Below are 21,628 nucleotides of genomic sequence, written 5' to 3'. Positions count from 1 at the left end.
AAGGTAGATTTCAGAGAGTTAGAGGGCTCGGCTAATTTTGGCTACCACGGTGGTCGAGTTGCTTTTCAGTTCACCACCAAGTGTATGGGTCACCACCAGTGAGCGACTTAACATCTCGGTCATCCCCTCTACAAAGTCATATGTCGCAATAGTGACCAGAATGCTTTCCTTTTCAAATGTCATCCCGATTTGAACACCTTGGGGTAGTGGTAGACAACTGGCCAATACTGAAGGTGTGGAAGACGACCCTGTATATGCTTGAGGCTAGGCATTTTTCCCAGACGAACCTCTTTCTCAGGCTAGAAGGAGGCACGGTTTCAGTAGGAGGCACCACTTCGACGGTCGGGGACGAGGTTCCCGCACTAAGTACCTCCAGTGATACCTTTTGGCGCTTGAGTGCTTGACGTTTCAATTACTTCAAATACTTTGTTGATTCTGGGTCGACATGAGCCAAATATTCTACAAGATAAAAGAATTAACAGTTTAGTCAAAAAATCGAATAAAGTTTTACATATGTCGAAATGTAACATACTGGTCAGATTCGTCCACTTCTTGGACGACTCAAACAATGAAACAAACTTCCTAGTTGGAAGCTTGTTGGGAAGTTGGTCGAGAACAAAAAAGATTTCTTTATCCTGAAGAGTCATCGAGGACCTCAACCAGGGGATATAATATTTGGGATTTCGAGTCCAATGAAAAGGAAACTGCCCTCCCTTCCGCATTGTAAAAGAAAAGTTTGTCGTCCAGTTCAATAAAAACTTTGAAATACCTCAACTTAAAGTGTTCGTAAGACAAGGTGTAAGGAGCAAAACGGATGCTGCCCGGATGACTGGTCAAGGATAACCAACTAACAGGGATAAGCGGACGAGAATTATAATAGAAAAGGAAAGATTGCGGAGTCGACCTCAACTTGAAATATCACAAATCACCCTAAAGGCTTGAAGGCCTACCCATGAATTAGGGTGCAACTAAGTGGGGGCAATGTTAAGGATCCGAAGGACCCCCATTGTAAACTCGTCAAATGGAAGAAAGACATGTAAATTATTGAAAAAAGTAATATATACATAAAAAATAATCTTAAGGAGCATTCTCCTGATTGTGACAGACTCGGTCGGAGTGACTGCAACTATCAGTTGTAACCACATCTGAGGGAGCGTCAGGTTTCAAAATAGACACCTTAGACAAAAAACCATCTAACATAGTCAGAACTCTAAAAATAACAACGACATCTAATACGCATGGGTCAAACCACTCGTAGTCATGTATATTAGACGCAACACTGATCGACTGGTTCAAGTTATTTCTCACACCACCAGATACGGGGTGAGTAGGATCAGAAGACACAAGATTCACAATAGATCCAAAAGACTCAGCAAAGGAAGACATTACTAACCTTTTTTGAGTAAAACACGGGATAGACAAGGAATTGCTTGAGAATCGACACTCGGATCACGCTTGATCCACTCTAGCACAGAAGATGAAAGCAACAAACTCGTCAAGGTTCCCAAACACTTCTATTTATAGATCGTCAAAGAGGAGAGAGAATACAAAAATTCACCTCTCGGACTGTTAGATCACTTCACATCTAAGGCGCACAACGCTTGGTATATGAATCGACACAAATCAGTAGTCGTTATATCGTTTGGATTGAACAATGTCCGTCGACGTTTTGAAAAGGCGCATATCACATCCCTAACATCATTAAATGCCCTAAACAGTCACATCTTACCTCGGGGCGCCCAACAGTCACATCTTACCTTGGGGCACCCAACAGTCACATCTCGACTCTTCAGAAACTAATGCTTCTTCGAGCCTGGGGGGCAAGTGTACCAGTCAGTACTAGACGATTTAGTCAGTCGGTATCGCAGACCAACTGACCACGCCAATGCATATTTAAAGCACTATAAATGACAACATCGATAATTACAAAGAGTCCTTTATGAGTCATATTCATGTCCCGGATTATGCGGGAAATATCTCCGACAAATCAGCTAAATACTGATTAACTGAAAGACGATACAGATATTCTCCAGATATTCCAACATATCTATGTACCAATAAATCTCCCTACAAATCAGGGATCACGACACACATCAGTGGACAACTGATATTCAACCCATCATAACAAGGTCCCATGACCAACACTCTAAATAAACCCTTTGCAGAGGTGTAAGGTATGTTTTTATTAGTTTAAGAATATACATTCTTTACACATAGTACTTACTTGATCGTTAGAGTACCTTTTTCAGATCAACCCAAACCGAGACTCAACATTCGAGGAAGGAGAACCGAATGAAGGAGCAAGGAGTTCACCGACACGTCAACAATTGTACAACCAATTCCATATATAATCTAGGTCCTCTTTGTCTATACAGTTACAAATATATTTTATAAGGGATGTAAATATAACAAATAATTAGATTCTTCATGTATTAGGTAATAATGGAGTAAGTTTATTGCAATAATTGATTTATTAATATGGATTAACCTTTATTTAAGGCACTATTGAAGGCTTTCTTATTCAGAATGGAGATTCTTTTGGGGGCCTCTGCAACAACAGAACATTTGTTTTCTCTAACAAAAGATTTAACCATTAACAATTATACATTAGGTAGAGTTTAACAAATCATGAAGCATCGAACATAAAAGAGGAAGATGATTCTTATTCTCGATTAAATGGTTCACTCACCAAAAAGTAAAAATGGTTCACTCACCAAAAGTAAAAATGGTTCACCTGTTTTTAAAACGAAAATAATTAAGACTAAGGATATATTTCCAGAAGTTTATTCGAAAAAGCTTTTGAGAGATTATAAATAAAATTTGTTTATACGAGTTTATGAATAAATTAATTTAAGAGAATATACTTTTTAAATGTATTTTCTTAATTATAAATTAATTTCAGTTTATTGAGAAAAAAATAAAATAAATAACAATCACATTATGAAAGAATAAAATAAATAAATGAATTTCAATCATATTGATATAGGATTAAGACTTTTCTATTTATATTTTTATCTTGAGAGTAAGTTAATTTTAAGTTATAGAGAAACTAATTTCATTTTCTTCTTCTTTATCTTCATACCTAAAAGTTGATAATAAATTAATCAAAAATATTTACCCATAAAAAAAACTGATGAACCTAAATCCGATTTTATTTTTGACTTTTTTAAGATGAATTTTATACTTTTTAGAATTAAAATTGGTGTGTGTCAATGTTTCATATAAAAAATTATTTACATTAATTTTTTATACATAATTTAATTTATTGAAATATTGTTGATATTTATTTTATTTTGTTAGACATTAAACCTTATTTGATTAGAATATTAAGTTTTGATTAAATTTTATTATTTATCCTTGTATTTTTTTTATCTAAAAAGTGATATCAATGATTACAATCAAATAAATAGATAAAAAAAATAAAAAGTGACTAGCTAGCCCGCCAGCCTACCATATGGTGGAACGTGTTACCAATATTAGTCCATATAACTTTGGTAGGTTAATCCGCCTCGCTCCATCCCATTTTTGGCGAGCGAGTGATGAGGTTGGGGCAAAACAGATCCTAACTAGAGGTAGTTGATTATCTATTTTGACTATTAATGAATATAAATAATTAGGAAAAAAATTATTAGACATCCATTTTTTAAAAACTCTCAATCAATTAATGTTGTCCTTATGACAAGTGAGGTTGACGTTGCAAAGAATAATTTAGTAAATGTGATGTACACTTTGAAAAATTATTTGATGTTAAATGGGAGTATGTATACGCATAGTGTGAACATATCACTACCCAAATCATTATCTCTTTTGTCCAATATTTGATTTTCTTTATTTCATATAATTAAAATTTTGAATACATATAAACTGTATAGTAATTAATTTTTAAAAAAACTATATTTTAAAACATGTAAATAATATTATGGATTTATTATAAATAATTTATATTGTGATCAAAGTTATTTGAACTATGATATTTAAAAAAAATATATTGAAATTAAATTGAAAAATAAATATTAAAAGAATAGATAGAAAGAATATTTGTTAAAAAGCCAAAGATATAAATCAAGATAAAAAAAGATAATGGGTTGTAATAGTCCATAAATATAATTTTTTGAGTGAGTTGTGAAATCAAACTAAAATTAAATTAAGAGATATAGCTAAAATATAAAAGTAAAGTTTGGCATATGAGATTCTATATATGATTCTGTAAAGGTAGTAACAATTCCTAAAAACATTTTCTTGATTAAAAATTCTAAAAGTAAATTGAAGAACAAATAGATGGAAGTAAAAGAGGGAATGGTGGAAACTCATCCTTAGGATTCGTTTGTGACATTTATGCATGAATCTCGCTAAAATGGTGGCTGCCAAACTTTTCTTTGTTTCCCTATCAATGGTAGAATTTATCATTCAAAATAAGTGGTCCATAAAATTAGGGTAAAATTTACTTCCTTTAAATGTTTGAAGTTCAATTTTAGTTTTTTAATATTTCTTTTAGTCTCTTTTTTAAATATACCATTTTTTTCTCTTGATTTTAGTATGGGTAAAATATTAATATTTGATTCTCATTTTGTGTAAAATATTGTTTTTAGTTCCTAATATTCATTTTAAAGTACATTAATATAATTTACTTTTATAAATCTTTACGAGGTTTTTTTTATTGACACTACCATTATATTAGAACATTATGTCAAAATACAATTATTTTTATTTAAATTATTGAGAAGTTGGATGAATAGTATATGTAAACTCTTTCGCTTGTATTAAATTTTTACTTATAAAAGAAATTAGTGAAAAATAAAACTATTCATTCGAGAGTGAATAGTAAAAGATTTTGTGTGTGAGAGAGTTTATATTTTCATAAGACCAATATTAATGAGTTTTATTTTCAATAGATCATTAATGGGAATTGAGTGATGTTGTAAAACGTTGTTCCTTGGTGGGAATACGTTGAGATTAAGAGATTCTTTGTAGAGAGAGAAAATTGTCATTCTATTTCAATAATGAAGAAATTTTACGTAAAATCAACCACACATATTCATTAATATTATATATATATATATATATATATATATATAGAGAGAGAGAGAGAGAGAGAAAAAGGAATTTATATACTATTATATTTATTTATTTTAATTTACTATTTTATCTCTTTATATATATATATTATAAAAAATTATATTTTTTATAAATCTTTTTTTCAAAAACTAAGAAATGTAATTTGGATATGGTATATGAACGTAGTTTTGCTACAACTTGAGCATACTTAGCAACTTACTATATATCCATGATAAAAAAAAATTAACTTTTTGACTAATATGGAACATTATATACGTAGAAGAATATATGCTTTTGGTTTTTAGTTCAATATTATAAGAACAATGCAAACCATGGTTCACTATAGGTTACAGAAAATGTATGTATATATGAAAGTAAATTACAAATCAACCATCATATCTTCTTAATTCATTCCACGTTAACCATATTCTTTGTTAGGTTCTTGATAACCATATTCTTATGAGCATTTCATATAAGAGATTCAAGACACCATTTCTAATTTAAAATTTTGAGACAATGAATATGTAAATCTTCTTTTTATATAATGTTCCTCATACTCGATGAATTAAATTAAAGAAAGTAGCACATAAGAGGCATTCCAACCCATAGAGCCGACTTAGCTCAGCGGTAGAGCGCGTGGCTTTTAACCACGTGGTCGTGGGTTCGATCCCCACAGTCGGCGTCCGTCTTACATTAAATAAAATCTTGATGTTTTGACACATTTTTTGGATTATCCTCTAGTTTTGATGTTGGTTCAATTTTGTCAAGTAAAATGAAATTTTATGCTTAATGACATGTTTTTCATTATCAAAGCTTTTAAGAAACCAAATCTAACTACTATCAACAAATTACTGAGGTTATCTTAAGTGAATAAACCTTCAAACATGTACATTATAACATTTTTTTATTAAAATAACTAGAGTATCTAATGAGTAGATTTGAAGGTATAAGAACCAATGGTTTGTCTTGGTGGCTGACTTAAACAAAGGCAAACATGTTTTGTTATGGTAAAAACCAAACAACAATTAGGGTGAAGGGAAACGGGTTGAGATGGTTGGCCAAGACAAGCATGTTCCGTTGTGGTAAAATTTATGGTTAAATCCAAAGTCACACTTGAAGAAGAGACAATTAAGAATTCTGTTGGTTATTAATTCTGGTTTTATTATTATTAATTCTGATTTTATTATTATTAATTCTGATTTTATTACCCTTAAACTATTTTACCGTTATTAATTGTAATTTTATTATATGTATTATTGAGTAAATCAAAATGTATGATATCAGTTCAGCAGTTTTGTAATTTCGTGCAATTACCTTCAATCAGTTTCTACAACCTTTTGCATTCTCGTATTTCCTTCAATTGGTTCCTACAAATTCAACTATGAGTTGAAAGTCTCATATTAAGTAAAAATAAGAAAGTTAAGTGACATATAAGAAAACGTCTCACAAACACTAAGTTTTGAAATTTTTTTTTTGAATGTGTTATCATACTCTCTTACATAGATAGTTCATAACTCACTAATGCTTAATGGATTTCTAGCAGTAGCGCATTCCATATTCTTCTTTACTTACTAAGAGAACTAAAAGTTCGCTTAGGGCTTTGGATCAAGTTTGTTCCTTTCTTAAATCCTCCTTTATTTGCATAAATTTCTCATAAATTAATCTATCAAATATTCAAAAATCAAAATATTTGTAATGAGCTTTTTACTAATAGTTTTATGTATTTTTTCTATATTAACATAAAATAAGTGTTCTAAAAAATAATATAAACAAGTAATTTTAGCATTTATTTTAAGTTTTTGTGTGCACTTGAGATGATCAGCTTGAGAGTCTTTACTTATTTCTTGGGTTTCAAATTTACTAGTGACTGTACGATTAATAAAGCATCAATTGATATGTAACAAAAATATTGAAGAGGTTCAATATGGTGAATTGTAATTCAACCGTCACTCCATTAAATTTGAGTTTGGTTCTCGAGAAGAAAGTAATGAACATGCCAGCAAAATATAAAATAAACTCATTACTAATTTATTATGATGTTTTTATCACACAAGGTCTAATATCAAGTTTGTTGTTGGTTTTATATTGAGATACATGCTGAAACCTAGGGCATCTCATCTTCTCACCACTAACAAAATTTTGATTAAGAGGACAATTGAGTTGGGAATTTTATTTCATATACAAAGAACAACAAGTTTGTGTTGTTCATTGAAGGAACTTTAATACCGTGGAGTAAAAAAATAATCATTTTATGAAGTTGAGCACATAATTGTTGTGATGTGTGCTTTCTAGAAAATATGGTTGGAAAAACTTACGAAAGAGTTGAGGGTAAAAAGATTGAAGAAGTGAAAATCTATTATTATCTTGTTGAAGAATCCAATGACAAATGGAAAAAACAAGCACATCAAGACTATGTTTTACTATATGAGAGATCAAATTGAAGATTGAAGCTGATTTAGTTTTTTACTAATGATTAAATTATCAATGGTTTAACTAAACCAATAAAGGGGAAGAAATTGAGATTTCTTATTATCAATTGAATTTGACCAATTTTGTAAAACAAAATTAAAGGAAGTGTTGAGTTGATTATTCTATTTGTTTTTGGTTTCTATCTTTTATTGCAGAAACATTTTTTATTTCCAATGAATGGAAGAGTGTTTTTACATCCAACATTATGATAACTTAGGCGTAAAGGTATAGGCATTACAAATTTTCTTTGTCCTATGTATTCAAGGGAGTGTGAAAAAATTAACCATATTTTCTTTGAGGTAATGTGGCCAAGTATGATGCTAGTCTTATCTCTCCTTAAAGTTTTTCTATTTTTGCAGGTTGATCTTCCTTGGTTTTGGCATCACCATCACACTGGTTTGCAACTTGGCTAAAAATGGTGGCAAACCTATCTCATGGTTGTAGATGCATCTGTCCTAATTACTTTTTGCTAGCTTTATTTTACATGTAAGTTTTTGGAAGGTGTAAATTTGTTTGGTTCATCTCTCTTGGGAGGGTAGAAAAGATCTCTACTAAATGTTTGGTTGATCATGCTAAGATGCAATTCTTGTTTAATCATTCTAATTCCACCAACTTTTTGGTGTCCATGTAAAATAATTGTAAGATGTCTATAGGCTTTTCGGATTGTGACGTTTAGGAACTATAACTTTTCCTTTTTATAATAAGGTTGAGACATCCCTTAAGTACTATTTTTTTAACCTATATTAAAGATACAATGATTTCCAAAAAAAATACCAAACATTGAATTAACATATGATTGAGAGAAAATACATAGAGTCTCAAAGAGATTGAAAATACTAAATTTCTTAAAAGTAGTTTTTTCACCATGGATAATTCTGCAAGATTTGTCACCAAAATTCAGCGTATTCTTTCTTGTAGTCATGGTTGTTTGCCTTTCACTTATTTAGGAGTGTCTATCTTTTTTGGTGCTCCAAGGGGTCGTTTTCTTCGACCTTTGGCTGATAAAGTCAAATTAAAGCTTGTTTCTTGGAAAGGTAAATCTCTTAGCATGATGGGTCGAGTTCAGTTGGACAATACGGTGATTACGGATCTTCTAGCTTATAGTTTTAATTTTTATAAATGGTTTGTTTTTCTTCTTAAGCAAGTTGAGCAGTGGTGTTGAAATTTTATATATTCAGACTTGAAAATTCTATACATCATGACGATACCATGTGAAATTTATTTAACCTATATTGAAGATACAAGAAATACCAACATTGAATTAACATATAACTGAGAGAAAATTCATCGAGTCTCACATAGATTTGAAAACACTAAATTTCCATTGGCATATAATAGGAAAAATGCATAAACATATTTTTTAATTAAAATCTGGATGTTTTTTTTTAATTTGAACTATCTCTCACCTGAACATCACAAATTAATTCTTCAAGATGTTAAATTCTACCCGAAATTTGCTTTTCCACAGTTTTTTATTCACGAATTCAAATAATTGACATGGTAATTATTTAAAATTAAATATTTTTTTATTCATAATCTTCTTTTCCCTCAAGTAGAAAGGGAAATATTATCAATTATTTTGAAATTTGATTTTTTTTTATTTCTTTTCAGATTAAGAAGAAGTAAAAATATGTTTCAATCCAAATGGCATTATTTAATTTACATGTTGTGTTACTCTGCACATCAACTCCATCCTTCAAGAAAATTGTCATTATTCTGACAATCATTTATTGATTTTGTCTTTTGTATTTTGCAGTATCTTCAGTGATTTTGATTTGCTGGGATAAATATTACTTCAAAGAGGTCCCCAAATATTAATAATATTTAATTATATATGTATAGAGTATTTTCATTTCTCTTTTTTCTTATTTTTTTCATTATTTTCATTTTTCATTTTTCCTTATTTTATATTTTATTATCCGTCAAAAATTTTACCTTTCTGTACTTGACTTTTACTATTTTTGTGTAAACAAATATATATATATATATATATATATTAATTATACAGGTTTGATTATATTATATGATGAAACATGTAGTATGTAATTAAGAGTTTATTAGAATTAAAAATGTTTAAAACTAGTTGGACGCATACAATAGTAGTGTATAATGTTATCCTTGTAAATCCATATCATTGAAAAATTTCATTGTGAATTTAACATAAAAAAAGATAAAAAAAATTCTTGATCCAAGTATTTATATATTTTAAACATGATAATCTTATGATTCATGCAATTCTAATTTGTATCAATGAGTCAGAATTTATTTCTCCCACTTTTTTTTTCCTCTAAAGAGCTTTACACTCAAATGTCTTTCATCACACTTTTTTCTTTTCTTCACTAAATGGAAGTTTCTTTTATTAAAAAATAAGTCATTTCTCTCCCCAAGAATCATTCTCTATTCATTTCAACCTTCTTCTTCCACTATATTATAGTCATATTTATTTAATTATTTATTACAGATAAAATATATTGATCCTGCCTGTTGACTAGGACGAGCCTTGCCTCGTCAAATCTGGATCGACTTTGCGCCGTGTTAGCTTCCGTCCTTCGCCTTGATTCACCTCAAGAACCTGCAAAAGACAGAACGGCGCCGCTGCGGCCGATCACGCTCCGACGTCCAAGTCAGCGACTGAACCACCAAAATACTAAGAGAAAACTAAGAACTTCAGGAACCGTGCAAAATTCTCTCTCAGCGTACTCAAGTTCTCGCAAGCGTAAAGAAGTATTCTAAAAACGCGCATACCTCAGAAGTTCGTTAGAATCTCTTATGTACCTGTGCACTTTCTCTCTCCTGACAGTTACACATCTGGACACGTGGCTCGCATCCAGCTGTACACGTGTCATCATCTGGAGCATCCTTGACTTGGGCGTCACCTCTTACTCTTCAGGTTTTCGGCTAAGTTACTTATGCAGGAAGCAACTCAGCGCATAACTGCCTTGGAGCGTGATCTCTTCTGCGTGGCGAGTAAGGGTGTCTTCATACACACCTTCCCTGTGGTCTCGCCGGCCGCCATCATGATCTACTTCACTGGCTTCATCGTGCATGCTCGGGTAAGCTGTTCCTCGACCTCAACCTCTGGCTAGCTAGGGAATGACTATCTGACGACTTCATCCTCTGCTTCGAAAGCCTGGAACAAGCTTCCCTGATCCTTCGGCGATGTCCTTCTTTCGGCGATCTCCAATCACTTGGTCGTCTGGGTTCGCATCCGGCGACTTCATCTCAAACCTGGTGACCGCCGGTTTAGGTATGCTAGAGATCGGAGCACGCCAACTTAATAACTTGCGACTACACGAGCCCCCCGACTTCCTTCCCTTCTGCCAGCCAGGTGCCCCGTTCAACACGCCTATATAATATTTTGCTGCCACGTCATCACTTCCGACCACCTGGGCGGTACACGGTACATATATTATATTTAGTATGAAATATAAGATATAAGATAATTTAAAATATATTCAGAACACTTAAAGAAAACTTAACAATTATTCAATATATTATTTTATTTTAACTTATAGTTTCAAATTTAAGTAGGTTATACTTAGATTTGTTACCATTAATTATTTTAGATATCGAAATTTATTATATATTTAATCTATTAGATGAGATTATACAGGGACATATTAATGGTCTTATAAATTACAAATCAAATTAAAATTTAATAATGAAATATAGAGTCAGTTTAGTCATACTAATTAAAGTCGACTTACTCAACGATAGTATTTAAAATTAATATAAGTTAAATTAACACTATATAAACTTGATCTTCAAAATTGCATATGTGATGTAAATTTAATACTATCAACCAGTTAACATCAACTTTTATTTATTTATTTATCATATTCAACATATTATTTTAATTAATTTTTAAAATGTCGAGATATTAACATTCTTTTGATAATTAAAACTAGAATTTTTTTACTCAGTATCACTTACAACGACAACAAAACAAATAGACGTGGGATATTCATTTAAGAACACTTGTTAATTACATTTTTTTGGAAATAAAATGATAATGGCATTCAACCTGATAATTAATTATTAATAATAAAATTTACTAAATAATTAATATTTTTAAATATATAAAATTTTTTATCAAATAATTCTGAATTCATCGTGATAATATTAAAAAAAGGATCAAATCTCATTTAATTATTGTATTTTTTTATATATATAACTACCATGCATATACAGAACATCTAAAATTAAGACGTAAATTTAATATTCTCTATAAAAATATCAAACGATGATAGGTGATCTGACATATATTGATATTCTCGTAAGACTTACATAAGGTAGAATTTTATAATTTATTAAATGAATCTTAGATTTACCATGATATAATCCTAAATCCAATAAAAAAACTATAATTATATTATTTTGTAATAATTAGAAGGAACTTATATATACATATACACTAAATTTGTAAGAAATGAAAAATATGAAATATTATCTGTAAAGTATTATGAACAAAATAAAGTTATAGAAAAAAAGTGGGAACATAAATACAAGAATCCATAGAAAGATTTTTTAATAAGTAAATATTCATTCCTTTTTTTCCCACTTTCCTCCTAACTGTAGAATAACCTTGTATGGCTAGTTAAGAGAAAGAAAAAAAAAATAATCCTCCAAATATGAGATTCGATAATAAAATGACGAATCTTTTCTAAATTTATCTTTGTAAAGAAGAGAAGAAATATTTAATTATATATATATATATATATATATTAACCTTAGTTGAATTAGAAGTATTTCTGGTTTGAAATGTTACTGAAATTGCAAAGTTTCACCGATTTCTTCTTTATTATACTTGCCTTAATTAGAGTCATAAATATCAAATTTAAACACTCCAAATGTCTTTAGAAAAGGAAGAAAATATTTTCATTTTTTATCTCCTATAGTATTAATCCAAATCAAAGTATTTCTTGGTTTTTTTTATCAGAAAAAATTAATGAAATAAATTGTATTACCAAAGTATTTATTGGTAAAAATGATAATTAAATAATATCAACTATAGAATGATTATTGCAATAGAGTTACTCTATTGGTTAAATTTTAGTTGATTAAATAGTAGCAATTAAAATGACTTAATAGGTGATTAGTTGAATTTCCACTTAGTGTCTAAACAAAGGGTCATCGATCATCTAGTGATATGAAACTATTATCTCATCAATCACCTTTGTCAAACACACAGCACAACAACAATATATGTTAAGAATTTGTCAACTTTTATTTATAAATTTTGTATGATTAAAAAAAAAACTTTAAAGCTCCCTAGAGCAAATTATTGTAATCAAATTTGTGTCAACCTCAAATCCTTATTATATAAACACTTTCTTCATTTAATACACCAAGACTTGATTTAGAAGGAAAAAGAAAAAAAAAATCAAAGTTTAAAATCCAGAATATCTTAGACACGAAAACGTAGTTTATGATGTGAATTAATTTAAGATAAGAAAAGGGTTGATGAGAAGGGTTTGAAAAGAGCATGATTTCATTATTTGTTATTAAAGTGTTGAAAGTGATTTTATTATGCTTCGCGTGCCTATAATTAAGCTTATTTAGCAAAACAAAACTCTTTAAGGCATGTCCTTTTGTACAAAACACTGGACTCAGAATATTGTATAGATTGGAGGGTTTTGCCTTATTATTATACACGTTTTGTCACCATAGACTTCACGAATCTTTGATTCCTGATGATGCTTGTTTCTCAGTGTCAAGAGCGTGGCTCTCGTGGCTACCACCTTTCTTACCCCCAACTTCTCTATTTTATATGCAAATTCCAAAACCCACCACAGGGACAACAACTCTTGAAACACAAAAACAAACACACTGACACTGACACCTACTCACCAAATAAACAACATCAAACAAAATTACACTATCATTTAATCATACATGTATATTGTAAATTTATAAGGTTGAGTTATTAATAAAATATCAAAATTATTTAAATATATATTATAACAAGAATTTATTAAACCTGTTATATCATTTGTTATCAGGACTACTGTTAATTTTTTTACCATCCCTTTTAAAAGGAAAAAAAATCATCACAGAAAAGAAAATTAAAAGATAAAAAAAGAAGAGAATATGTATATATAGGTAAGAAACAATAATCAAGCAACCTCAGCCACAGGACAGGACACTATGTCTTTTCCTCTCTCTTTCTTTTTTAAGGTTCTCTCTCTTGGTTCCCTGCCTCAACTGAAAACGACTGCAAGCAACCTGTGGTCTCCTTCTGTATATATCCTTTTTCTAATTTTTATATATAACTCACAATATTATTATTATTAATAAATAATATTATTATTACATGACATATATACACCGACTCCTTCATCAAACAATCTCACTTCTCTTCTTTCTCTATATAAACACTCTTTCTTTCTCTCTGTCTTCTGCTCCACTTTTCCCCTCTCTCTCTCTCTCTTCTTCCAAATTTTGCCTCTTTCTCTCACTCAGTGATCTATCATCAACCATGGTGGACCTTCAAACCGTTTGCTGCATGTGTGGTGACGTTGGTTTCCCTGACAAGCTTTTCCGCTGCAACAAATGTCGTCACCGATTCCAACACTCGTATGTTCTCATCTCCTCACCACACCTCCTCAATCATCTCATACCATACATACACATGCATCTTTCTTTCTTTATCATGTGATACCAGCATACCTTTAATTTGATAGTTACATGTAACTACATCTCTTCTTTCTTTGATTCTCATCATACCCCATCATGCATATGCACATCTGCATAGTCTTCAGCACATACACATGCCCATCACTTCTTATACCTTTATATTACATCAACTTCAAAACATATAAACATATACATGCACACAGCATATTTTTTTTCTTTGCCGATTTTTTAAACGAGGTTTATTTTAACTTGATTCATCATCGTCTAGGTATTGTAGCAACTACTATGGGGAACTGGTTGAAATAGCAGTGTGTGATTGGTGTCAAAGTGAGGGAAGAAACTACAGAAGACATAGTGTTACTATCGGGTCGAGTTCAAAGAAATCAGTGGCTGGAACTCACTCCGGAACCATCACTCGATCGGAATATTCTGGGGAGAAGATCAAGCACCATGAAGAGAGTGGTTCGAACTTGGAGAAGGGGAAGAGTCCCACCCCTTCACCAAGACCCTCCACACGAAGGTACAAGCTTCTGAAGGATGTAATGTGTTAAAGAAAGGAAACAAGAAACAAAAGCATCCTTAAGCAGCAAGAGCAAGAGAGTAGATATACTAATAATGTTTATTAGGCTTGTCGAAAGGGTTAATTTAGTTTTGTAAGTTTATAAATAGTAGTAGCTTTTTATAAAAACTTTGCTTAATGCGTGTTCTACTTGTTTTGTTATAATCTTATTTAAGTGTCTCTTTCCATAAACTTGTGAATAGAAGAAGCATGAAGCTTCAAGTTCACTGTATTATAGCAGTCACTAAATCTACTTATGTGACATAATTAACCTTCCACCTATATCTATCTATATATATATATATATATATTTTGTGGCTAGCTATAGCTCCTATGTTGTTTCTTCAATGAGATGCAGAAAACACAGATTCAAAGGTTTTTCATGCATGTGCATCCTCTTCTTATTACATGTTTTCTGATGTAATGCATGGTACATGAAGTAGCTTTCTGCATGACATTTGTAACTCCTGAAGTGATGGAGAAATTATATTTTAATATAGAATCCAAATTCCAGACGGAAAGGTTTAATTATGTTGACACATTGGACTTACACTACAAGCACTTGTTTTGAAAAAAATATTTTAATGTACTTAGATACAAGTAAATAAATTTAATTTCTTAATTTAAGTGAATATCTTCTAATTATATATGGAAATAAAGAATAAAAATAAATTTAAGTATTATTTTTTATGACTATAAAATGAGTTGGTTTTACCTATATGATTTTAACTGGATAAGGGATAGATGTGAAAGAGAGTTTGACTATACTATGGCGATAGGGTTGAACCTTACATTAGTCTAAATTGAATGCACTGGTTTTCCTTTTGGGAGAAGAATTCAGAGTACCTGAAACCTGCTAACTTTTGCAGATTCATTGAAAGCCTTTAATTGCTAGGCCCTCTCTATTATTGGCCATGTCAAAAGAAAATCAAAAGGGTCTCCATTTCAAGGTGGAGAACTAGTACCTTCAAAGCTTCTTTTTTTTTTTCCTTTTTTTACATTTTCTTTCATGTCACTTTTCAACCTCAACAACATATGTAAATGGTAGCCATATATGCAGGCAAGAATTTTTTGGATTTTGTTTAACTAATTTTCAGGTGAGAAAGAAATGAAAAAAAAGAGAAAAACGTGTCATGATTCATGAAGTGTTAGTGATGAATAGAACTGGGTCTTGTTATTGTGTTGGTTGCTTTTAGACCATACATTTTGATCTTTGGATATTATTTCCTTACAAGTTTGGACAGTACTGAAGAGTTGTTTATGAAAAAAATATCTCCAAAGTACACCCTAGTTGATAAGGAAGACATTTGTATCCACTGTGTCTCTGTTCTGACCATTTATTAACAACCAAGAAATTAAGGTCATCATCATTAAACTCCCATTAACTAAATCATGTCATGTTTCTCTATGTCATCTTCTAATTCTCCCCACCTATATGAATTACTATTCAACTATATCTTCATCTAAAATCTCTCTATCTCTCTCTCTCTATATATATATTAAAGTGATTTACAACAAATTTCTTTAAATAGTAAAAGAAGAGAGTCAAATGTATGGTGACATAGTTGGTTGAACAGGACATTTTATCACTCAATTGTCTTTATTTTCACCACAACTTACCAAAAAGTTTTCAGTGCTTGCATATCATAGTTTTGCAATATTTAATGATACAACTACTAGTCTTTATAAGGAGGTGTTAGCACTTTTTTATTCAATTAATTTTTTGATAAAATGAGTAAAAATAAAAAAATATGATAATAAATTGTGTAAAAAATTATAGATGATAACATTTAAAAAAAATTAATATTCAAGTGGTAAAATATACATTCAAACTAAAATAATTTGTAAGATATTAGAAATATATATAAACAAATACATGATCAACCTTTTAAAATAAAATTAAAAATAAGGTTTAATAGCATATTTTATTATTGAATCTTTACAGTTTTTCTTACCTTTTTATAAGTAAGTTTCAAAATAAAAATGTATTATATTATATTTTAAATTATACATTAGTGTCTTCTAAAATTCAATTATTAAAAACAATATACCAAAAAATTGAAAAAAAATATTTATATAATTAAAATAAAAATGTTTTCACAATTTAAAATATTAAAAATATATTTAAATTTTTAATAATTTTTAAAAAGAATATGCCAGTTAATCAAATTTATGTGATAAATATGGAGTAAGTTACAAATTTTTATAACGTGATTGATCCTCAATCTAAATTTTAAAAAAATATTTCACAAAAAATTAATGGATTAAAAAGATAAAAAAAAAATTAAAAGACAAAGAAAGATAGCCACATTCCACAGAATAAAAATATTTTTAAACTAAATACTGGGTAAGTCCAAAAGCCATCTATTATATTATTAATTATTAAATAATAATAATAATAATAAAAGACGAGAAAGATATAATCTGTCTATTCGAAAAACATATGAGATTTTGTCAACTACTGTTAGCATCAAGAAGGATGTATAAGTAAAATATTAGTTTTTCCTTCCATATTTTAATATAATAAATATCTTATAGGTCTTAATAAGTTAGAAAAGTCATTTGTTAATCCATAATGTATTATTTAAAACAAGATTATGCAAAACACAATTAGGTAAGATAGATAGATGACATATTTCAAACAACCTAGGATATATTTTGTTTGTATTGTAACTTTGATCATTCTTTAAAAAAAATATTTAATGAGTTTGATAAGAAGTCATCAAATAATAGAATCTTTTTAGTAGATGTTTTCCTTTAACAATTTTTTTACCAATAAAACTACGTCACCCCCAACATATACTTGATGTTGATGCATGATTATTGAAAGTATTTAGTCCCAATACAAACTTTTGTTAGTAACAAAATGTTATTCCGTAAAGAGAAATTAATGATTTAATTTGTTAAAATTATTCATAAATTTTCATCTAAAGCAAATTTTTCAAAATCTTAAATATCTACCTTAAGTATTTTTAAGTGATTGTTTTATTGTTTTGAAAATGTTATACAATTCTAGGATTCTTACTAAAAAATTAAAAAAAGACAAAAAAAATTAATGTAGCATAACATGTACAAGTTTGCACCAGTTTTTAAATATTAGCTGAAAACAAATAATTTAATAATGTTAATTAATGTAATAATAGAGCATAACATGTACAAGTTTGCACCAGTTTTTTTTTTTAAATAATATATGTACATACTTATATTGCAGAAAGTATGATAATGACATACTTTTGAAGAAAATAAACATTAAATGTTTGGTTTAGATACATCAAAAACCTATAGAACGATTCTTTGCTGGCAATAAAAAAATATACTTTTGTTGTTGTAATTCTTCCATTACACTCAATGGATTAGAAAAACTTTGAAAAAGGTTAAAGAAATACCATTACTAAAAGATATAACTATCAAGATAAATTACAATTAACTAGTGTACCTTTAATTTATAATCTTTAATTTTTATAAATTTAGTCTTACAATTTCAAAATTTTAAAATTCATATCTAATATGTTATTTTGTTAAAATGTATATCTTCATGCTAAGGTTTCATAACAAATTTAATTAATTAAATTATAGAAATAAATGTCTAATGTTGAACCAAAATTTGGATATTTTAAAATCTGAAAAATAATTAAAGATATGAGAATTGTGAATCAAGAATTAATTGAGATTAAATCATAAATTACTAAAATCATTATTTAAAAATGCCTTTTATCCTGTATATTATTTGTGTCAAAATTAGAGTTAGAATTAGAGATGGAGAAGGGACAATAATTATAATAACCTTAAGAATTTGTGTGGGACAAGCAACTTTTACTTTTATTATTTATGTGTGTGAGCTTTTGGTTTGAACACTGTATTATGATTGTTATTCAACAAGGAAAGTTTAGAATGAACATGGTGTGCAAGTTTATACTACTAAAGCATGATCATTAACAGAAAGAAAATATTTTGTTGGTTTGAATGTAGATCATATAAATTGAAAGTGAAGCATTGAATATTAAGCAGATATGTATGAAATGAGAGATCCCATCTTGAAAACATATACCTCGAATTTAAGTTAGTCATCTTAGGTAACAACCTACTTCCTCGGAAAGCAGACCATAATGTTGTGTCAGCGATGCGATGACAGTGGTGATGGTTTTCTTAAGAGTATCGGGGGAAGTGACACCATTTAACTCTTTCTCTGTATCATCACCACTTTTGCCTTGAACTGTTAAATTATGGTGGACACGGTTCTCTTATTGCAGCAGCATGTTTCAAGCACGTAATTGGAGTTAGCCCTACACAACACAGAATAGTAGCAGAAACTTGATAGGCTTATTTATCTGCAGTCCAATGATCGCCACTCACATAATAAATTGCTTCTTCCATGCAAAAATGTCAAATGTGATTTTTTTATATATGTCATGTCATGCTAAGTAACTCTTATCTAATTCTCTTGGAAACAGAAGATGGATGAAGTTTCATTTATGTTTTCATAAAGATAAATTTTGTATAAAAAAAAACTCATACTAATTTTACCTGAATAATTTGTTTCTAAAGAACTTTAAACCATTTTTATTTAAAATGAATTATATATTATATATATATATATTAATTTAAATTAATTAATTTTTTTGAGAAAAATAATTCAATTATTTCATTAAAATTATTAATCTAAATTTAGTAGTTCAAATGTTAATTAAGACGTTCTATATATATTATGGGTTTTATTTATTTTAAGATCTTCTATTTTTTATTCTTTTCATGATTTTGTTTATTTGTCATTTATATATGATTTGTGATCTTGTTTCTTCTTAATTATTTTTTTATTTATTATTATTTATAAAACACATAAATAAGTTATATTTTGTATATTTAGAAGTTTTGTTTAAAAGAAAACTCAATTTTTTACAGCAATGTTTATTGTTATATCAACAATTTGCTTGAAACAATTATAAGAAGAATATGTTTATATTTATTTATTTATTTATTATTTCTCATTATATATTTTAAAATCTCTTTTTCTAATTCATTTATTATAATTATTATATTAATCTTAAGACTCATATTTTATAAGCACTTTTCCAATATCATGTAGTATGAGAGAATTTTAAATTTTAAATAATCTCTTGAATAATAATAAATTTTTTTATTATTTTGTTAAAATTATCTTTAAATGAAGATGTAAATAAAAAATATAAAAAAATATGTTTATATCATATTTTTGTATTTAAATAAAATCAAGAAAAAAAATACTTTAAAAGTAATATGGCATAATAAATCTATATAAAATAAATAGGATTTCATATATCTATTTAATTAAATATAAGTAAAAATGTATTGTGGTGATTAACTTTTGAATTATATGTATGATGAAGAGCACAAAATATAGTCTACTTAGGAAAAGATTTAGTAGTGTTAAGTCTAGCTAAATTGTCTGACATATGTTATCATCTAACACATCTATTAATGTGTGACTATTGGTATAAAACCTTCCAAATGATAAAAGTTTTTTCTTTGAATATTTTTCTTGTAATTGTTTGTAATTAGGTTTATTAATCATTAGTGCTATCAGAGTATTATTTCTCATTGATTCATTTCTTGGTTTGCTGCCGAGAATGATGTGATGAATTGGCTTATCGTAAAAATCATAAATCTTGTGGTCTAGGAAAAGTTTTACCTGAGTCCCACGGTAGATGCCAAATATTTTTTTTCGGATATGAATTAGGAGAGTTTTGAGGTGGAGAAGAAAAGACTTCTATGTGGACATAACTTCATGGTGTTGATGGATCACAATGAGAGAAGGGAGGTCCACCTGCAAAAGACTATATGATGCTTAAGTCAGTAGTCAGTAAGAATATATGATATTTGTGATTATAAGAGAAAAGAGAGCATAAAAAGTTGAGTTGAGTGTGTACTTCCTAAGAGTTATCAGTTATCTATAGGTCTTCTTGGATTCAAACCGTTAAAAAGACATTAAACACACTTATTATGATATATAAATGGATTTTAATAGTAACTGACAAGTGTCATAATTTAGTAATATCTCATGCAAAAAGTTAGACACTTATGGACTTTAATTGTTAATAGAGTTATAATTCAATCTTTAATTTAGGAATTTGAACCTTTTTACAATTTTTTGGATCATGAGATGAATAAGAATGATTTATTTCCATTTTTGTGTTATTTTCAGCTAATTTCAGGAATTTAAGGAAAGATAGAGACAAAGGACTATAGAAGAATGGACAAATTGAAGTCAAGAAAAGACAAAGTGTCGTAAAACTCGCTTAAGCAAGTAATATCTCGCTTAAGCGAGATGTCACTTAGTCTAAGCTCAATTAGGTTAAATAAAAGGTGTAAGGAATAACCTTAGACATCATTGGGAGTAACCAAATGAAGGAATCCCTAAAGGAGGCAATTGTCAAGGAGAAACACTCATGATCATCTTTGCTTGTTGTCCATGTTTGTTATAGTCACCATGAGTGGTTAATTCATTTCTTTGGAAAACTCTTATGTATTGAGGTGATATTTATCTATAATATTCAGTTCTTGATTGATGACTGATATTATCATTTTATTCTCAAAGCTTGAAACTATTCATGATTTTGATGCTTAGATTTGACTGGAACATACATTTAAGCATTTGACCTAAATGATAATGTTTAACATATTTGAATGCTAGAAATGTATTTGGAATGTTAAATTTTTTATAACATTTGTTCGTAATGATAATGATTTTTTATAAATATGCGAGGAATCGATATTTAGGAGACTCTTAATAATTTTGTATGTGAGGAATCAATATGAATGATTTTTATATGTGCATCAATGTCAATCAAGATATGGAATGTTATATGTTTAAAACTACATACGAGTGAGAAGGATTAACGTCATTCCCAATTTTCTAAATTAAAATCTTTTACT

General features: G+C 29.0%; 1 protein-coding gene and 1 non-coding gene across 2 annotated transcripts; both read left to right on the top strand.

Moving 5' to 3' along the window:
• The first annotated feature begins 5,665 nt into the window (after positions 1-5,665).
• Positions 5,666-5,737, top strand: TRNAK-UUU (transfer RNA lysine (anticodon UUU)). The gene has a single exon. It is a non-coding gene; the product is annotated as a tRNA-Lys (tRNA).
• An 8,111-nt stretch (positions 5,738-13,848) lies between these two features.
• Positions 13,849-15,040, top strand: LOC137818793 (uncharacterized). The gene is made up of 2 exons (XM_068622402.2): positions 13,849-14,100; positions 14,429-15,040. The coding sequence occupies exons 1-2, from the start codon at positions 14,003-14,005 to the stop codon at positions 14,709-14,711; spliced, it is 381 nt and encodes a 126-aa protein (XP_068478503.1). The 5' UTR covers positions 13,849-14,002; the 3' UTR covers positions 14,712-15,040.
• Positions 15,041-21,628: the final 6,588 nt, after the last annotated feature.

Source organism: Phaseolus vulgaris, chromosome 10 (genome assembly GCF_051622355.1).
Source record: "Phaseolus vulgaris cultivar YP4 chromosome 10, ASM5162235v1, whole genome shotgun sequence".
NCBI classification, from domain to species: domain Eukaryota; kingdom Viridiplantae; phylum Streptophyta; class Magnoliopsida; order Fabales; family Fabaceae; genus Phaseolus; species Phaseolus vulgaris.
The sequence above is the reverse complement of the archived record's forward strand: the minus strand, read 5'-3'. Positions and strand labels throughout refer to the sequence as shown.